General features: G+C 44.0%; 1 protein-coding gene across 5 annotated transcripts in view; it reads right to left on the bottom strand.

Annotated features, from left to right (window-relative positions):
* The window catches only part of CLEC16A (C-type lectin domain containing 16A), a 318,383-nt gene that overhangs the window by 281,905 nt on the left and 15,832 nt on the right, over positions 1-20,646 (bottom strand). For all 5 annotated transcript variants that reach the window (XM_056536465.1, XM_056536467.1, XM_056536468.1 and 2 more), the window contains exons 3-4: positions 18,743-18,876; positions 16,009-16,157 (exon numbers count right to left, since the gene is read on the bottom strand). In XM_056536465.1, the coding sequence (XP_056392440.1) occupies positions 16,009-16,157; positions 18,743-18,876 (283 nt within the window). The remainder of the gene's footprint in view (positions 1-16,008; positions 16,158-18,742; positions 18,877-20,646) is intronic.

Below are 20,646 nucleotides of genomic sequence, written 5' to 3'. Positions count from 1 at the left end.
GCTTAAGGCAAGGACCTCCAAGGTAGTATTTTCTGAAATATTACCTGTACCACGAGCCACACCAGAGAGGCAGCGGGAGATTAGGGAGGTAAACAAGGCGCTCAGAAGCTGGTGTAGAAAGGAGGGGTTTGGGTTCATGGAGAACTGGGTCGACTTCGCTGTCGGTTACCGGCTCTACCGTAGGGATGGGCTGCACCTCAATGGGGAGGGTGCAGCTGTGCTTGGGGAGAAGATGGCTAGAAGGGTGGAGGAGTGTTTAAACTAGGGATTAGGGGGGGGGGGGGGAGAACCTACAACATAGAGGGGGAAGATAGTGTAGAGAGAGAGGGGGGACTTATTAATGTACTTGAGGATGGGGTGGAGGGAGGGGTTAGAATAGTTAATAGGGATGACATCATAGGGGAAAAAAAAAACATACACCATTGAATTGCATGTTGACTAATGCCAGAAGTCTGACAAATAAAACTGACAAACTGACAAACTGGAGTTGAGGAGGATTATAACATTGTGGGTATAACAGAGACTTGGTTGGACCATAGCTGCGACTGAGCGGTCATCATACAGGGTTATAGTCTGTTCAGGAAGAATCCGACAAAACGGAAAGGGGGAGGAGTTTGTCTTTATGTAAAGTCCAGTCTGAAGGCCGCACTGCGGAAGGATATATGAGAGGGAAACGATAATGTGGAGTCATTATGGGTAGAAATATATGGAGAGAAAAAAAAAATTCTGATAGGGGTTTGCTATAACCCCTTAAGGACCAAGGACGTACAGGTACGTCCTTGGTCCTGCTCCCGTGATATAACGCGGGGTTACACGGTAACCCCGCATCATATCACGGCGGGCCCGGCATCATAGTTAAGCCGGGACCCGCCGCTAATAGCGCGCGGCGCCGTGCGCTATTAACCCTTTAGCCGCGCGCTCAGAGCTGAGCCACGCGGCTAAAAGTGAAAGTAAAAACTGCTGGTTAACTCAGTGGGCTGTTCGGGATAGCCGCGGCGAAATAGCGCCATCCCGAACAGCTTACAGGACAGCGGGAGGGTCCCTACCTGCCTCCTCGCTGTCCGATCGCCGAATGACTGCTCAGTGCCTGAGATCCAGACATGAGCAGTCAAGCGGCAGAATCATCGATCACTGGTTTCCTATGAGAAACCAGTGATCAATGATAAAGATCAGTGTGTGCAGTGTTATAGGTCCCTATGGGAGCTATAACACTGCAAAAAAAAAAGTGAATAAAGATCATTTAACCCCTCCCCTATTAAAAGTTTGAAGCACCCCCCTTTTCCCATAAAAAAAAACCAGTGTAAATAAAAATAAACATATATAGTATCACCGCGTGCGGAAATGTCCGAATTATAAAAATATATCGTTAATTAAACCGCTCGGTCAATGGCGTACACGCAAAAAAATTTCAAAGTCCAAAATAGTGCATTAAGTGCATTAAGTCCTATCAATGCAAAAATGGTACCGTTAAAAACTTCAAATCACGGCGCAAAAAATTAGCCCTCATACCGCCCCATACGCGGAAAAATAAAAAAGTTATAGGGGTCAGAAGATGACAATTTTAAACGTATTAATTTTCCTGCATGTAGTTATGATTTTTTCCAGAAGTCCGACAAAATCAAACCTATATAAGTAGCGTATCATTTTAATCGTATGGACCTACAGTATAAAGAGAATGTGTCATTTTTACCAAAAAATGTACTACGTAGAAACGGAAGCCCCCAAAAGTTACAAAACAGCATTTTTTTTTTCAATTTTGTCGCACAATGATTTTTTTTTCCGTTTCACCGTAGATTTTTGGGCAAAATGACTAACGTCATTACAAAGTAGAATTGGTGGCGCAAAAAATAAGCAATAATATGGATTTTTAGGTGCAAAATTTAAAGAGTTATGATTTTTTAAAGGCAAGGAGCAAAAAATGAAAATGGAAAAACCCCCGGTCCTTAAGGGGATAAGCCACCAAACATAATGGAAGAGCCAGAAGATCAATTATTGAGGCAAATAAACAGGGCAGCAAATCAGAATGAGGTGATAATAATGGGGACTTCAACTATCCTGATATAAACTGGGAGACTGAGTCCTGTGAATTTCATAAAGGAAACAGGTTTCTAACTATAGCTAAAGCCAATTATCTGTCCCCAATAGCGCAGGGCCCGACCAGAGGGGGCGCCCTACTAGACTATATATTAACCAACAGACCTGACAGAGTAACTAATGTGCAAGTAGAAGGAAACCTAGGAAATAGTGATCATAATATAATACATTATAACTTGTTCTTCAATAAGGGAATCTCTCGAGGGGCCACAAAAACAATTAGCTTTAGGAAGGCAAAGTTCGATCAGCTCAATAGAAGCCTGTAACAATATAAAATGGGATAATGTCCTCAAAAACATGAATACGGACACTAAATGGGAGGCTTTTAAAAATATCTTAAATTCTCAATGTAAGATGTATATACCTTATGGGAATAAAAGGGTCAGAAATAAAAGAAAACCAATATGGATGAATAAAAATGGTAAGGGGGCAATAAATGACAAAAATAAAGCATTTAAACTACAAAAACAGGATGGCAGTGAAGAATCATTAAAAAGCTATAGAGAAAAATGTAAAATATGTCTTTAACTATATAAATAGAAAAAATGTCAAAAATGAAAGTGTAGGCCCTTTAAAAAATTATGAGGAAGAAATTATAAACGGGGATCAGGAAAAAGCAAATATATTAAACAAATTCTTCTCCACTGTATTTACCGAGGAAAATGAAATGCCAGGTGAAATACAGCGAGATAAGGTAAACTCCCCAGTACAGGTCACCTGTCTGACCCAGGAAGAAGTACAGTGCCACCTATAAAAAAATCAAAATAGACAAATCACCAGGTCCAGATGGCATTCACCCCCATGTTCTAAAAGGAATTAAGTAATAGACAGACCCCTATTTTTAATATTCAGGGACTCTATAGTAACAGGGACTGTTCCCCAGGACTGGTGCATGGCAAATGTGGTGCCAATATTTAAAAAGGGGTCAAAAAGTGACCCTGGGAAGAATTATAGACCTGTCAGTTTAACCTCGGTTGTATGCAAATTGTTTGAGGGTTTTCTAAGAGATGCTATTTTGGAGTATATTGATAAAAATAAATGCATGACCCCATATCAGCATGGCTTTATGAGGGATCGGACCTGTCAAACTAACCTGATCAGCTTTTATGAGGAGGTGAGCTCCAGCCTGGACCAGGGGCAATCGCTGGATGTCGTATTTCTGGATTTTTCCAAAGCATTTCATAAGGTTCCACATAAAAGGTTGGTGCATAAAATGAGAATGACTGGGCTGGGGGAGAATGTGTGTAAGTGGGTAAGTAACTGGCTCAGGGATAGGAAACAGAGGGTGGTTATTAATGGTAGTTATTCTGATTGGGTGACTGTAACTAGTGGGGTACCACAGGGGTCCGTCTTGCGTCCTGTCCTATTTAATATATTTTTTAATGACCTTGTAAAGGGGTTAAATAGCAAAGTAGCAATCTTTGCAGATGATACCAAACTCTGTAAAGCGGTAAACACTATAGAGGACAGTGCACTGTTACAAATGGATCTGGATAGGTTGGAGGTTTGGGCTGGGAAGTGGCAGATGAGGTTCAACACTGATAAATGTAAGGTAATGCACATGGGGAAGAAAAATCTGGGCTGGGATTATGTATTAAATGGAAGAACACTTGGGACGACTGACATGGAAAAGGACTTGGGAGTCTTAGTTAACAGTAAATTTAGCTGTAGTGACCAGTGTCAGGCAGCTGCTGCCAAGGCAAATACAATTATGGGGTGCATCAATAGGGGCATAGATGCCCACGACAAAGAAATAATTCTACCGCTGTACAAATCACTATTCAGACCACACATGGAATACTGTGTACAGTACTGGGCACCAGTGTACAAGAAAGATATAGTGGAGCTGGAGAGGGTTCAAAGACGGGCAACCAGAGTAATACGGGGAATGGGAGGACTTCAGGACCCGGAGAGATTATCAGAATTAGGGTTATTTAGTTTAGACAAAAGAAGGCTTAGGGGAGATCAAATAACCATGTATAAATATATCAGGGGACCGTGCAGAGATCCCTCCCATGATCTATTTATACCCAGGACTGTATCTATAACAAGGGGGCATCTTCTACGTTTAGAGGAAAGAAGGTTTCTACACCAGCACAGACGGAGGTTCTTTAAAGAGCACCTGTCATCAACTAAACTTTCCCTAATCCCCCTGCCCATCTGTCCCTTACTGTAACTAAGCCTATCCCTGTGTTTATTGTGGGTGTAAACCACATGTAAATACCTTTATATATTCAGCTTCGGCAGCTCAGGAGCGCTCTTTCACAGAGGAGCGGAAGGAGGCGTGTCCCGGCAGGCGTGACGTCACATGAAGCCAGGCTGGGACTGCTGCTTAAGCCCTCTTCTTGTATTCTGCGCTCCCTCCCAAGAGCGCGAATACAAGCACTGTACAGGGGAAGTATGTATGAGGTGAGATTTCCGAACCCGTGAGAAAACCGAACCGCTCCTCCCCTCAGCTCTTCGAAGTTTTCCGAGCTAGAGCGAGGAGGAGCGAGGGCAGAGCCCGAGCTCGCAGCACGTCTGCAGTATATAATTAAGCCACGCCCCATTAGGTTCGGAAATCTTACATGTAGGATGCAGCTCTACATTACACAGGCAGACACAGCAGGGGGAGAGCGAGGACTACACAGCCCCTCCCCCCTGCTGTGTCTGCACAGGAGTAAGACATCATCTACCACGGGAGGGGGAAAGGAAAACACAGAGCGGGGGGAGGGGAGAGAAGATGTAGGTGTACAGCTCCTTCACATCCCCCTGCTCTGTCTTGGAGGAGGTAAATCTGCACGGTCAGAATAAGTCACAGCAGGGGAGAGAGGACGTACATGACAGCTCCCTTATGACTATGTGTGATGGAGGATACATGACAGCTCCCTAATGACTGCTATGTGTGATGGAGGATATACTGCACAGCTCCCTAATGACTGCTATGTGTGATGGAGGATATACTGCACAGCTCCCTAATGACTGCTATGTGTGATGGAGGATACATGACAGCTCCCTAATGACTGCTATGTGTGATGGAGGACATACATGACAGCTCCCTAATGATTGCTATGTGTGATGAGGATACATGACAGCTCCCTAATGACTGCTATGTGTGATGGAGGATACTGCACAGCTCCCTAATGACTACTATGTGTGATGGAGGATACATGACAGCTCCCTAATGACTGCTATGTGTGATGGAGGATACATGACAGCTCCCTAATGACTGCTATGTGTGATGGAGGATACTGCACATCTCCCTAATGACTGATGTGTGATGGAGGATACTGCACAGCTCCCTAATGACTGCTATGTGTGATGGAGGATACTGCACAGCTCCCTAATGACTGCTATGTGTGATGGAGAATATATTGCACAGCTCCCTAATGACTGCTATGTGTGATGGAGGATATACTGCACAGCTCCCTAATGACTGCTATGTGTGATGGAGGACATACATGACAGCTCCCTAATGACTGCTATGTGTGATGGAGGACATACATGACAGCTCCCTAATGACTGCTATGTGTGATGGAGGATACATGACAGCTCCCTAATGACTGCTATGTGTGATGGAGGACATACATGACAGCTCCCTAATGACTGCTATGTGTGATGGAGGGCATACATGACAGCTCCCTAATGACTGCTATGTGTGATGGAGGATACATTACAGCTCCCTAATGACTGCTATGTGTGATGGAGGATACATGACAGCTCCCTAATGACTGCTATGTGTGATGGAGGATATACTGCACAGCTCCCTAATGACTGCTATGTGTGATGGAGGACATACATGACAGCTCCCTAATGACTGCTATGTGTGATGGAGGATATACTGCACAGCTCCCTAATGACTGCTATGTGTGATGGAGGACATACATGACAGCTCCCTAATGACTGCTGTGTGTGATGGAGGATACTGCACAGCTCCCTAATGACTGCTATGTGTGATGGAGAATACATGACAGCTCCCTAATGACTGCTATGTGTGATGGAGGATACTGCACAGCTCCCTAATGACTGCTATGTGTGATGGAGGATATACTGCACAGCTCCCTAATGACTGCTATGTGTGATGGAGGATACATGACAGCTCCCTAATGACTGCTATGTGTGATGGAGGATACATGACAGCTCCCTAATGACTGCTATGTGTGATGGAGGATATACTGCACAGCTCCCTAATGACTGCTATGCGTGATGGAGGATATACTGCACAGCTCCCTAATGACTGCTATGTGTGATGGAGGATACATGACAGCTCCCTAATGACTGCTATGTGTGATGGAGGACATACATGACAGCTCCCTAATGACTGCTATGTGTGATGGAGGATACATGACAGCTCCCTAATGACTGCTATGTGTGATGAGGATACATGACAGCTCCCTAATGACTGCTATGTGTGATGGAGGACATACATGACAGCTCCCTAATGACTGCTATGTGTGATGCAGGACATACATGACAGCTCCCTAATGACTGCTATGTGTGATGGAGGATACTGCACAGCTCCCTAATGACTGCTATGTGTGATGAGGATACATGACAGCTCCCTAATGACTGCTATGTGTGATGGAGGATATACTGCACAGCTCCCTAATGACTGCTAAGTGTGACGAGGATACATGACAGCTCCCTAATGACTGCTATGTGTGATGGAGGATACATGACAGCTTCCTAATGACTGCTATGTGTGATGGAGGACATACATGACAGCTCCCTAATGATTGCTATGTGTGATGAGGATACATGACAGCTCCCTAATGACTGCTATGTGTGATGGAGGATACTGCACAGCTCCCTAATGACTGCTATGTGTGATGGAGGATATACTGCACGGGCTGGGGATGGGGGGCGATTTCTGTGTGTGAGGAGACATACTACACAGACTGGGGATGTATAGACTGCAGGGGAATAAATATCATACTGGGGATGATGTCTATGTGAGGGGACTCCTGAATGAATGAATGGCACATGCTGGGAGTTGTAGTCCCCGTTATAGGTGTATGCTAGTGGGGAATGCTGGGAGTTGTAGCCCCTGTTATGTGTGTGTGTATGCTAGTGGTTCCCAACCAGGCAATGCTGGGAGTTGTAGTCCCTGTCATGTGTGTGTGTATGCTAGTGGTTCCCAACCAGGGAATGCTGGGAGTTGTAGTTTTGCAACACTTGGAGGCACCCTGGTTGGGAAACACTGGTATATGCCCTGTATCGGTGTGGTGAACTACAACTCTCAGGAGACTACAGAGGCAGCATGCTGGTGTTCTACCATAGACTGAAGACTCCTGAATGACACATGCTGGGAGTTGTAGTCCCTCTTGTGTGTGTAGGCCAGTGTTTTCCAACCAGGGCTGAGTTATATTAGTTTGCTGTGTATAACGCTGTATGTATATTATATATATATATATATATATATATATATATATATATATATATATATTAGTGTGCTGTGTATAACGCTGGGTATATATATATATATATATATTAGTGTGCTGTGTATAACGCAGGTTTCCTCGGGCTGCAAGGGGAACTGCACGGGCTGGCTTCTGCTTTTTCATGGGGTGTTCATTAGCCCCATAAAGAGGACATAGAAATGCATGGGGTTTGTACAGGACATGAACATCACTGTATGAACCCTGTGCATTTCTAGGTCAGCGTTCATACAGGGAAGCAGAGATGCACGGGGTTCATACAGGGAAGCAGAGATGCATGGGGTTCAAACAGGGAAGCAGAGATGCACGGGGTTTGTACAGTGGTCTCTAAATTGTGGCCATTAAGATCTTGCATAACTACAACTCCCAGCATGCACGAACAGCAAATGGCTTTCAGGGCATGCTGAGAGTTGTATATGCGTACCTCCAGCTGTTGCATCTCTACAACTCCCAATATGCCCTTCGGCTATCAGTTCATGCTGCAAGTTGTAGTTTTGCGACAGCTGGAGGCACACTGGTGGGTAAGCACTCAGTTAGGTTCTGTTACTCATAGTTATCACTGTGTTAGGCTGGGTTCACACCACGTTTTGTTAAATACGGTTCCCGTATACGGCTGGGGGGGGGGCTTAATCGCAGCGCCCGCACTCAGCCGTATTCGGCAATCGTATTTAATATATGTCTATGAGCCGACCGGAGTGAACAGCAACCTCCGGTCGGCTTAGTTTTCGGCCGTATGCGGTTTCCCTACCGTAGGCAAAAACGCGGTCGACCACGTTTTTGCCTGCGGTCAGGAAACCGCATACGTCCGAAAACAAAGCCGACCGGAGGCTGCGGTTCACTCCGGTCGGCTCATAGACATGTATTAAATACGGTTCCCGAATACGGCTGAGTGCGGGCGCCGCGATTAAGCCCCGCCCCCCCTCCTCCCAGCCGTATACGGGAGACGTATTTAACAAAACGTGGTGTGAACCCAGCCTTATCTGTGGTGTTACAAAGGACTGCAGGTCACATAGACTACATTATCTGTACTCAGTTATTGAAAGGTTGTATCAGGGCATGCTGTGAGTTGTAGTTAGTGAAAGCCTGCTCTAGAGTTCTCCTTTATTATTGTTTTATTCTCTTTCTTTCTTATCGCCTTCTTCTCGTTCTCAGTCTCCTCAAGGTTGTGTTCCTAATAAGTTACATTTCCTGTAACTAAAGTTGCTTGCTAAAGAATTTCACTATCTGCTAATTGGCGCTATGTACCCTGGGAAGAAGTGTGTAAAATCAAAACAATTATATCACCTTTTAGATGTGTCCACATTTTTATTGGTCAATGTAAAGACGCTTTTTGCTCATGGCCACATTTTAATTGGTCAATGTAAATACACCCTTTTGCCCTTTTTATACTGATGCTTAATGCAATAAAGTTAGAGTGTGTTCGCCATACTTGTCTGTTATCTTTTCCTATGAGGGATACACTCTCCTGGTACCAGAGAAGGTGACACAAACCAAGGTAGAACTAAGGCACTATATGCCAGGGGTATATAGTGAGGAGATGCAGATCCTTTCAGTTATCACTGTTATCTGTGCTGTTACATAGGACTGCAGGTCACATCTACTACATAAGATGCTTTTTGGCTGGTCGCGTGTGGAAGTTCTGGTGGCCAGGGGTGGAGGGTTGGGATGGGGGCGCCAAAATGGAGCTCCGCTTGTGTAGGCAGAATTCCTTGCAGCGGCCCTGGCTGTCTGGCATCATTATATGACAGTGGTGCCCAAACTGTGGCCCTCCAGATGTTGCAAAACTAAAACTCCCAGCAGGCCCGGACACCCATGCTGGGAGTTGTAGTTTTTCAAGATCTGGAGGGCCACAGTTTGGACACCACTGTTATATGGGCATTTATATCAATTATGTGAACTTTTTTCAGTTCATCCCCTGCCCCCTAAAATGTCTGTGCATGTCCATGATCATTACTCATTTCTCAAAGATTATTATTTTTTATTACTTATAGTTAAAAAAATAAGAGCTCGATCAGAGCCAACAAAAGTAGTGCCGCACTCTCTCCTCAGACCATCAGCGCTGCACTAAAAAGTCAATGCTGATTGCTGGACAAATATAATGTGAGGGTCGGGAGAAGAACCAGGGGAAGGAGCTATTACAGTGACAGAAGTAAGATGACACCACAGAGCAGGGAGAGGATACAATGTATAAGATAACAGGTGCTGAGTGGCGGGGGAGGTGGTGTAGGCTTGTAGCTCACAGTGATGCTCATGCATGATTGACAGGCACTGAACTTCCTAGGAAAAGACCAGACCCTCAGCATTAGTCCTAAGAGCTGTACATTTACTATGAAAAGTATAGGATGCTGCTTGCAGACCAGGGATAGAAGAGTGACCTCTAGTGGCCAAAAGTATAAAATGAAAAAACTGGTATAAATCTTAATATTTTTAAATGAAGATATATTACAATATGTCTTCATTAATGATTAGGAACAACCTATTAAAAGTTTTTGTTGATGACAGGTGCTCTTTAATGTAATTCTCTGTCTGAGGAGGTGGTCATGGTGAACTCTGTAAAAGAGTTCAAAAAGGGGCTTGATGGATTTATGGAGAATAATAACATCACTTGTTCTGTATACTAGATTTATAGGGACAGAAGGTTGATACAGGGATTTATTCTGATGCCATATTTGGAGTCGGGAAGGAACCTTTACCTGTAGTATGTGGGTTTTCTGCCTTCCTCTGGATCAACTCAGTAGGGACTCGTTAGGGTTATAGGTTGAACTTGATGGACTCTGATCTTTTTTCAAACTTATGAACTATGTAACATCTGGAGGGCCACAGTTTAAGACCACTGCATTAGATTTTCCTCAGCAGATTTCATTTGGATGACAGTATTCACACACCTGAGATTCCAAGGATCGGATTTAAAGGGGTACTCCGGTGCTTAGACATTTTATCCCCTATTCAAGGATAGGGGATAAGATGTCTGATCGCAGGAGTCCCGCTGCTGGGGACCCCCGGGATCATGCACGCGGCACCCCGTTTGTAATCAGTCCTCGGAGCGTGTTCCATCCGGGTCTGATCACGGACGACCACAAGGCCGGCGGCATGTGACGTCACGCTCCAACCCTCAATGCGAGCCCACGGGAGGGGGCGGATAGCTGTCACACCCCCTCCCATAGGTTTGCATTGAGGGGCGGAGCGTGACGTCACACGTCACCGGCCTTGTGGTCGTCCGTAATCAGACTGATTACAAACGGGGTGCCGCGTGCATGATCCCGGGGGTCCCCAGCGGCGGGACTCCCGCGATCAGGCATCATATCCCCTATCCTTTGGATAGGGGATAAGATGTCTAAGCACCGGAGAACCCCTTTAAGTCAGCCAGGTCTTTCGATAATGTGAAGATAACATTCTTACTAAGAGTGGCAACATAAATGAGAGGAATGTTGGTCAAACAAGAAGTTTTTGTTATGCCTAACAAAGTAATCCGTATGGGACACCAACTCTCTCTCTCTCTGCCAGCAGATGATGTGGAAGACATAGATCGGCCTAACTTAACCCCTTAAGGACCAGGGGTTTTTCCACTTTCATTTTTTCCTACTTACCTTTAAAAAATCAAAACTCTTTCAATTTTGCACCTAAAAATCCATATGATGGCTTATTTTTTGCACCAGCAATTCTACTTTGTAAAAATGTCAGTCATTTTACCCAAAAATCTACGAAACGGCAAAATTGAAGAAAAAACACGATTTTGTAAAATTTTGGGGGCTTCCGTTTCTACACAGTACATATTTCGGTAAAAATGACACCTAATCTCTATTCTGTAGGTCCACGATTAAAATGATCCCCTACTTATATAGGTTTGATTTTGTCGTACTTCTGGAAAAAATCATAACTACATGCAGGAAAATGTATACGTTTAAAATTGTCATCTTCTGACCCCTATAACTTTTTTATTTTTTCGCGTACGGTGCATTATGACGGCTCATTTTTTACGCCGTGATCTGAAGTTTTTAGTTTTTGTTTTGATCTGACTTTTTGATCGCTTTTTATAAATTTTTTCATGATATAAAAAGTGACCAAAAATACGCTATTTTGGAATTTAGAATTTTTTGGGGAATACGCCATTGACCGTGCGGTTTAATTAACGATATATTTTTATAATTCGGACATTTTCGCACACGGCGATAGGGGTGTGAATCGCCAAGAATTTGGCGATACGATTCGAATCGCGATACCAGTGTGGCGATTCAATATATCCCGATATATATCGCGATACCGTCTAGGTGACAATACATCGCGATATATCCCGATTCTGTCTAAAAAACAATGTCTTTTACACTTTTATTAAAACTTTATTTTTATTTTATTTTTTTATACACTTTATTAGTCTTTTAGGAATCATTAGATTCCTCAGACAGCTGAATAGAGTTCTATTGAACTCCATTGATCTGCGATCCATTGATAGAGCCTGGTCCAGCCAGGCTCTATCAATGACAGAGCCACGGAGAGCAGGGAAGCAGAGGTAAGCCCTCCGGCTACCTCCATTGTGGATCGCTCGCTCGCGATCGCGCTGCGGGGGGGCGATCCACCCCACTAGCCCACCAGGGAGCATTCACAAATCCCTTTAGACGCCGCTGTCAGCTTTGACAGCTGTGATTTAAAGGGTTAATAGCCAGCCGCGGCGATCGACGAATGCTGGCTATTAGCATCAGCCCCCGGCTACTGAGAACAGCCGGGGGCTGCAGAGTATGGAGCGGGCACGAGTCAGGAGCCCACTCCATACACACTGGAGAGCACCGCATGCTGGATATTAGCGGCGGTGATGCATCAGCGGCCCCCGGATACTGAAATCAACCGGGGGCCGCAGAGTATGGAGCGGGCACGAGTCGGAGCCCGCTCCATAAACCCAGAGCGACGCTGCGTCAGATCCGGCTGACAAAATGTGGAACTTGTATCTCCTGATGCCCGGGACATGCTGTTTGGGCGTAAGAAGATACAAATTCCACATCACTAAAAGAATTGATTCAAAAATATTTTGAATCGATTCAGTATTGGCAAGTGAAAAATCGCGATAATCGCGCAAAGAGATTTTTTCTTACATCCCTACATGGCGATACCACATGTTTATTTTTATTTAAACAGTTTTAGTTTTTTGTTTTTTATGGGAAAAGGGGGGTGATTCAAACTTTTATTAGGAAAGGGGTTAAATGATTTTTATTCTTTTTTTCCCCACTTTTGCCCCATTTTTTGCCCCATAGGGGGCTATAACACTGCACACACTGATCTTTTACATTGATAAATGATTCTGCCGCTTGACTGCTCATGCCTGGATCTCAGGCACTGAGCAGTCATTCGGCGATTGGACACCAGAAGGCTGGTAAGGAGACCCTCCTCGTGTCCTACAGCTGTTCGGGATGCCCCGATTTCTCTGGGGCAGTCCCAAACAGCCCCCTGAGCTAGCCGGGGGTAGTTTAGTTTAACTTTAGATGCGGCGATCAACTTTGAACACCACGTCTAAAGGGTTAATAGTGCGCGGCACCACGATCAGTGCCATGTGCTATTAACCACGGGTCCCGGCTGTTGATAGAGCCCGGGCCCGACCTGCTATGACGTGTGGCCCCGCGTTATAGAAAGGGAAAGGAACCAGGACGTACAGGTACGCCCTTGGTCCTTAACAGGTTAATGTCTATATGAAGCTTAGCATACCTGTCAGATCCCACAAAAGAACGAAACTGTTATATGTTACTTGGTACCTCATCCTGATCATGTACATGTAATTTTTATGTTTAGATCACCTATATTTTACTAAAAAAATTGCATATTAATGCTGCTCAATGTCTTTTTAATTTCACCAAAGGGAGGGGTCGTGCCCTTCTCTTGCCTGAACTATGATGACTCCTCCCCTCCCTCACTCTGCTAACTCACTGCTCTGGGGGAGCCAGCCTGGCAGCCCTGCTCTGTAACCCTTTCCTCTCTGATTTTATGCTAAACACACACACCATGATTATTGGAGATTGCCTGTACTCTACCACCAAATACAATATGGTGAGTGGATACCTTACATCTTCCTATGTCATTCATGTTTATCATACATTTGCAATCCCGTAATACTGGGACTTGTGTTTGGATAACTCTTTTTTGCAGCAGTGTGGCCTTCAGCTGTGTGCCTACAGCTTTTGCCCATTTACGATTCCCAGCATGCCCAGACATCCTTTGACTGTCCAGGCATGCTTGGAGTTGTAGTTTTGCAACAGCTGGAGACACATGTTTGGTAAAACTGTGTTACAGCAGTGTTGCTACAGGCTGTGTTCCTCCTGCAGCCTTGTCAATCAGCCATCTCGTGTCCATGACCCTTGGACACTATCATGCTTCTGTAGCACTCTGTAGCACTCCGAGTGTCCGAGGAAGTATGGGGACCCCTTGTGGTGGGATTTTCAAAGGCAATTTTCTTTAATAAAATGTGATTTAAAAAAAAAAAAAAAAGAAGTATATTAGAAAAACTATAGTTCTGCCAAGATGTACAACATATAAAGTTTTTACATCTGACAGTGCCCATTTAAGCTTATACTGGGTTTATACTAGGTGACTGATAAAACTTAAAAAGTAAGGGCTCATTCACATTGCCTCTGGGCTCAGTTATAAAGAGCTCTGTCTGCAAGTCCGTTGGAATTCCACTAAACTCTGGTAAATTACCAGATCCCCAACGGACCCCATTTAAGTCAGTGGGATCCATCGGGACCCGGTGGTAACCTGGTGAAGTCCATTGTGCTCCAACCTGTTTTTGGGACCGTTCGGGACAGAGCACAACAGCAATGTGAACTTTGACATGTTGTTTAGACAGTCAAAAGTCATGATCGCACCGGGTCCTAGGAGTTTTAAGTGCGTAGTAACATGTCCCTCTCTCCCCGTCTGTCAGTCATATCTGACCTTTTCTCTCCATAAGTCTAAGGAGAGAAAAGGTTGGATCTTTCTGCAGGCCAAGGAGTGAAGTGTGCACTTCCCCGGCTTATAACTAGCAATTGCAGAGTGGCTCAGTAGTGGGACCCAGTGCAATCAAAGCTTTTAACATAACTGGGTAACATATCTAAAGTTGTTGTTTTTTTAAATTTTTTTTTATTTATATATTTTTTTAATGACAGTAATGCTTTAAAGTTGAAGCCATTGATGAATAAAATAAACTATACAGAGAGCAGGGATGAATGAAGAACACGTTTATATGAAATCTCGATGCTGTGGATTACGTTAGGTTCCCTTTTTTTTTTCTTTTTTGGCTCTCCAATTGAACTAAACAGAGGGCAGTGGTGGGAGTTTTTCAGTCAGTCACCCACTGAATCCAAAGACAACAAACTTAAAACCTAAACATGGCCAGACTGGAGAATACAGATAAAGTGAGATATCTGTTGCCCAACAGCAATTAACAGGATGAAATATTTGTAAAAAGAAAAAAACAAAGCAAATCAAATCTGCGTGTATAAATGGACATCTAGAAAGGATGATGGGTGTTCATTTCAGTTCTTGAGCCAACGTTGCAGAAAAGTAGCGCTTACTGCCATCATGTGATGGTACTTCAGAGCACACTACTATACTGAAGCTGACCACACACACAATATTTTGTTTTGTCAGAAAGTGAAAGACAGCTTATGGGATACTTGATGGAAGCTTATGGGATATTGCATGAACTGTAATGAATGCAGCAATAACCCTATCTATAACTGAGTATGTCATTAAAGGGGTACTCCGGCCCGAATACATCTTATCTCTATGGGAGGGGATGTGACAGCCGTCCCCAGCGGTGGGACCCCCGCGATCAGACATCTTATCCACTATCCTTTGGATAGGGGATAAGATGTCTGATCGCGGGGGTCCCGCTGCTGGGGACGGCCGCCACGTCCCCTCCCATAGACTTCCATTGAGGGGGGAGGGACGTGATGTCACACGGGGCGGAGTCATGAAGGATTCTATTGTGGCACTTGTAATCTGCTGCAGGCATCCCCCATTGTATGCATTTTTATGCTGGGGATCGCCCATAGCAAAGGACTGCAAGGGCAGGATCTGCTCCTCCAGCATAAATGCACAATTGCATTTGGGGTTGAGCACCTCCAGCCATTTGAAACCCCGTCTTTGTTGTTGTTTACCTAAGGCGATATTTAGCGAAAAAAGCAGATGAGGTGGCACTCGTCGTTTTCAGTAAAAACTGTTTATGTAAAGCCAGCAAGCACCTCCAGAGATTGAAAACCTATTCTTTACTTAGAAACTGTGCGGATCATGATCTTGAGCTCGACACATAAAAAAGACATGTAAAGCATCTGCATAACCTAGTGAGTAACATAGAAACATTTTTTTTGTTTTCTGGGATATGACAGGTATGCGTTAAAGCTGATCTCCTGCTGGCAAACAAGGTGGAATACTAGCAATCCCATTTATGTACATAACATTACTTAGATGTAGGAACTACCCTTCAGGGATTTACTGGTAGGTGTGGGGAGGTGTTCATGTACTACAGTGTTCTCACCTCATTGTAGAAGAAATGGACAGTATGGCTGTTGAGTTTCACAGAAAGCGTCTTTAGGAAGCAGATGTAATATCCCATGATCTCCTCATCAGAAAAGTCAAACTTGTGAACAATGATGGAATTTACATGATTATTAGACAGCAAATAATCTGGTGGGAGAAAGACAAGGACAATATATAAGAGATATACATTGCAGTGTCCAAGATTATCAAAATCACAGAATTCACAGGTGAGCTACACCCCTTAGACCAGTGTTTCCCAACCAAGGTGCCTACAGCTGTTGTAAAACTACAACCCCCAGCATGCCCGTACAGCCTTCCTAGTTTTGCAAAACCTGGAGGCACCCTAGTTATGAAACACTGGTCTATATAGAGAGTCATCCTGTGAAGCCGGAGCACTGAAGCGTACATACTTAAGTAAAAAAAAAAAAATTAAAATAAATGATATCCGGTTCAACCATAAGGTTAGCCAAAGAGGGTATGGCATGATAAAATTAGTGCAACTCACTGTTAGACATTTTAGGTGTCTTAGGCTTGGTTCACACTAAGTTTTTGCCCCCATTAATCATATCTGTCGGCATCCTGCAAAAAACGGGATGCTGACATATACTGTTAACGGGAGCAGCAAACTCCATTTACTTCTATAGCTGAGCAGAGTCACCTAACACATCTGCTATTTTAGGTGGACTCAAAAAAGTCCCAAAAGGAGTCACGAGGTGTCTCTGTTCGGCCATAAATGAGAATGGGTCTGCTGTTCCCATTTACAGTATACGTTCGTTTTCAGCGGAATGCTGACGGATACAATAAATGGGAGCAGAAATACAGTGTGGACCTATCACTGCTGTACATTTACTTCTCAACATAAAAATTGCAACATTCCAGGAGTGTTTGGAGTTGTAGTTTTGCAACAGCTGGAGGCACCCTGGACAGCAGAACATACCGGCGCTAGCACTGCTCGGAAATGCGCCATCTCGTAGACGGCAATGCATTTTCCGCAGAAAGAATAAACATGACTATTCTTTCAGCTGACACCGGTATTTGAATTTCTGCGCCAAAGGTTTCTGGCCTGGAAATTCTGCTACTTGAACAGCGCAGTAGAATCCCATTGAAATCAATGGACTCTGTTGCTCTGGAATTCCGCATGGAAATTCCATTGTATGAACACAGCCTCAGCATGAGGTCCAATTTTTCAGCGAACATTTTGACTTGCTTCACGCACCATAATGTGTGCCAAAAAACACACACAGTAGGCTCCCCTTTGTTTTTAATGGGAACAGGCACCATTTAAACATTTAACTTTTGTTGGTGTAAGATATGTCACTTAATCCTAGTATATTCCACACAGAAAGTAGGTAGAGGAATGCCCTTTGTGGATTAGTCTCCATGTATGGATCTCGGCTGTGTAAATGATAAAAATACAAAATAGAGTCAAGAGAGACAAATTAGTTGCAGAAATTCCATGCAATCCTCAGTATTGGAAAAATATGCAATGTGCACAACAAAATAACATGAATGCTTATGCAGAATTATAAAACTATATCCCCTCCCCTTATCCCCTTACACCCTTCACTTCAATTCCCTGGTTGGACTTGATGGACGTATGTCTTTTTTCAACCATACTAACTATGTAACTATGTAACATACCCTTAGCAGGAGATTTATCAAAATCTGTGCAAAGAAAAAGTTACCCAGTTGCCCATAGCAACCAATCAGATTGCTTCTTTAATTTTGCAGAGGTCTTGTTAAAAATGAAAGAAGTGATCTGATTGGTTACTATGGGCAACTTTTCCTCTAGACAGGTTTTGATAAATCTCTCCCTTAATGTTTAGTAATTTAACACTACCCGTATTTATCGGGGGTCGGCCTATAACACGCACCCTCATTTTTCCAAGGAAATTTTGGTAAAAAAGTTTTTTTTTACCAAAATATCCTTGGAAAAATGAGGGTGCGTGTGTGTGCAGGTGTACCTCGATAAACTGTTTCTGGCGGCTTCTGCAGTTCAATGATTTAAAGCTTTAAATCATTGACGTGCAGTGGCTTCTGTGGGGCCAGAGTGCCGCTGCTCTATTCCCACCCCGTCACCGGTTTTATAGTTAAATATCCTGCCGCCACGGCCCAATTCCATCCCCGTTCCCGGTTTTATAGTTAAATATCCCGCAGCCGTCACTGCCCAATTCCCTCCCCGTCCCCGGTTTTATAGTTACATGTGCCCTGGGGACTGCTGTCCTTCATGCTCCGGCGGCCTCCTGACCTGTCACTGTGCGCCACGCACTGACTGACAAGTGATGTTGTGCTGAGGACGTCACTCGTCACTACGCAGCGCACAGTGACAGATCAGGAGACCGCCGGAGCATGAAGGACCGCAGTCCCCAGGGCACATGTAACTATAACACCGAGGACGGGGAGGGAATTGGGCAGTGGCGGCGGGATATTTAACTATAAAACCGGGGACAAGGAGGGAATCTGGCAGTGGCAGCGGCGGGACATATAGCTATAAAACCGGGGACGGGGAGGGAATAGGGCAGTGGCAGTGGGTACTCTGGCCAGGCAGAATGATGTTGCATTTCCCATTCAGCAACTACTGTTCGTGTGTGTAGCTTACTTTTAAGAATCAGAAAACTCCATTATCTCCAGTATATACTCCCGACTTCACATTCTACATATAGTAAGTCAGATAGTATTTGTATTACATTGTGCACTGTGTATCATCTTGCATTGTCAGAAGAGTAACTTACATAAAGAGGTTTCATGATTTATATTCTCAAACAGCATGTTCAGTGTCTGAAGAAGCTGCCCGCAGACGTAACGGCCGGATTTCTGTCGAAGTATGTTTAGGAAGAAGACAAACATGTTTTTCTCCAGAAAGAAGCTGTAACATAAGAGTTCACACAAAACCCAGAAAAGTCAAACTTTAGTATTAACTCAAATAGAACACAAGGTGTTGCAGATTTAAAGAGTACCTTACACCAAATAAAACTTAATATTTAGTGTTCCTTGTGTAATCAGCAGACACTTTCCCATTCACTTGCTTTTAAAATTATCAACATAAATATGATGAAAATGTAATAGAAAAAACGGCCACTAGGTGGCTCTGTTCTGTTCCCTGCCACAATTAATACAGTGAGTTCGGTCTCCTCCTGGCCTGGTAGGAGTCCGAACTCAAGGAGTGTTTCTCTGCACTGAGCTTGATTGTCAGCTGCACAGAAAGTGAAAGCTCCACAGATTCTCACAGAAAGCTGCACAGACTGACAGCTGCAGGAGAGCCTCAATGATAGCAACAAAGACTGAAACATGCACAGAGCTTGAGGTCTTCTATTTATCACAATGCTGCAACAATGAGCAACAGGCTTCAGTGATGTCATGCCTGCTGGGAAACACCCACTTTCTCCTGCAGGGAAATTGCACTATGTGAGCAAGAATAAAGATATGATAAACAGCTTTTTAAAGCTCTTAAAGGAGTACTCTGGTGCAGAGTACTCCTGCTCCGTCCTGCCCGGGCTGCAAAAAAAATGAAAATAAACCATCTCTCACCTTCCTGGGTTCCCGCGGAGCGCCACTAGAGCTAATCAGTCCTCCGGTCCATCTTCTTCATACTACCGTGTGTAACGAAGCATCACATGGCGCTCGACCCATAATAGGCTGAGCGCCATTTTCATTTATTTTTTAAGCCCGGGCAGAACGGAGCAGGAGTACTCTGCACCAGAGTACTCCTTTAAAAAGTTTTTAAGGGCAGAAGGGGTGTTCGGAGTAGTTAGGGATCATTGCCTGAGGTAGTTGAGAGCAGTTTATTTGGCGACAGGTACTTTTTAATAGGGATCGACCGATACTGATTTTTTAGGGCCGATACCGATAATCTGTGACCTTTCAGGCCGATAGCTGATAACTTATACCGATATTCCGGTATAAGTTAACGGCTATTTACATATCGTAAAGCAAGGTAATTGCCGATACCGATAATGTCCAAAATCGTGAATATCGGCCGATAATATCTGCCAAACCGGTCCCTACTTTTTTTTATAAATATTCTACTGAGTTGGAAAGGAGTTACCCAGCTTTATAAAATAAATGGCTTATCCTCAGGATATGAACCAACATTATATTGGCCCCTTCAAACAGCTGATCAGTGGGGGTGCTGGATGTCGAACACTGACCAATCTAATATTCATGGCAAATGCAAGAAAGAGTTTGAAGAGCTGGCGCTACCACACCATGTGTACACTCCCTAACTCTAACAGTGAAACAAACACTTTGTTGGGGCATAAAAGGGTAAGCAGCATAAGGCTTAAGTTCCTGATGGGATCGACTTTGTTAGGGATGCTACCCTGTGCACAGGATTTTAGGATTATGGTAAGTTTAATAAGAACAAATATTTTTCTGATCCCCCATTGTAACATCACCGAACTGGATACGCCCACCCTGAAACCTACATTACAGACACAGCAGATGGAGTAAGACTGTTCCCATGTACTTTTGGCGCTGTTGTCCATATAGGCATTATTTTCGATATTCCTCTACAGTGGTTTACATTTAATTTATGTGGCATATTTAAATTGTGTATCTAATGATAAATTTTATGATATCTCCCCTTGCCTGCAATTTTGAATTACTTCAGTGGGTATTTCTTGCATTAAGTTAGACG

This window comes from Hyla sarda, chromosome 8 (genome assembly GCF_029499605.1).
Source record: "Hyla sarda isolate aHylSar1 chromosome 8, aHylSar1.hap1, whole genome shotgun sequence".
Classification (NCBI taxonomy): Eukaryota; Metazoa; Chordata; class Amphibia; order Anura; family Hylidae; genus Hyla; species Hyla sarda.
This window is presented reverse-complemented; position numbering and strand designations above follow the sequence as displayed.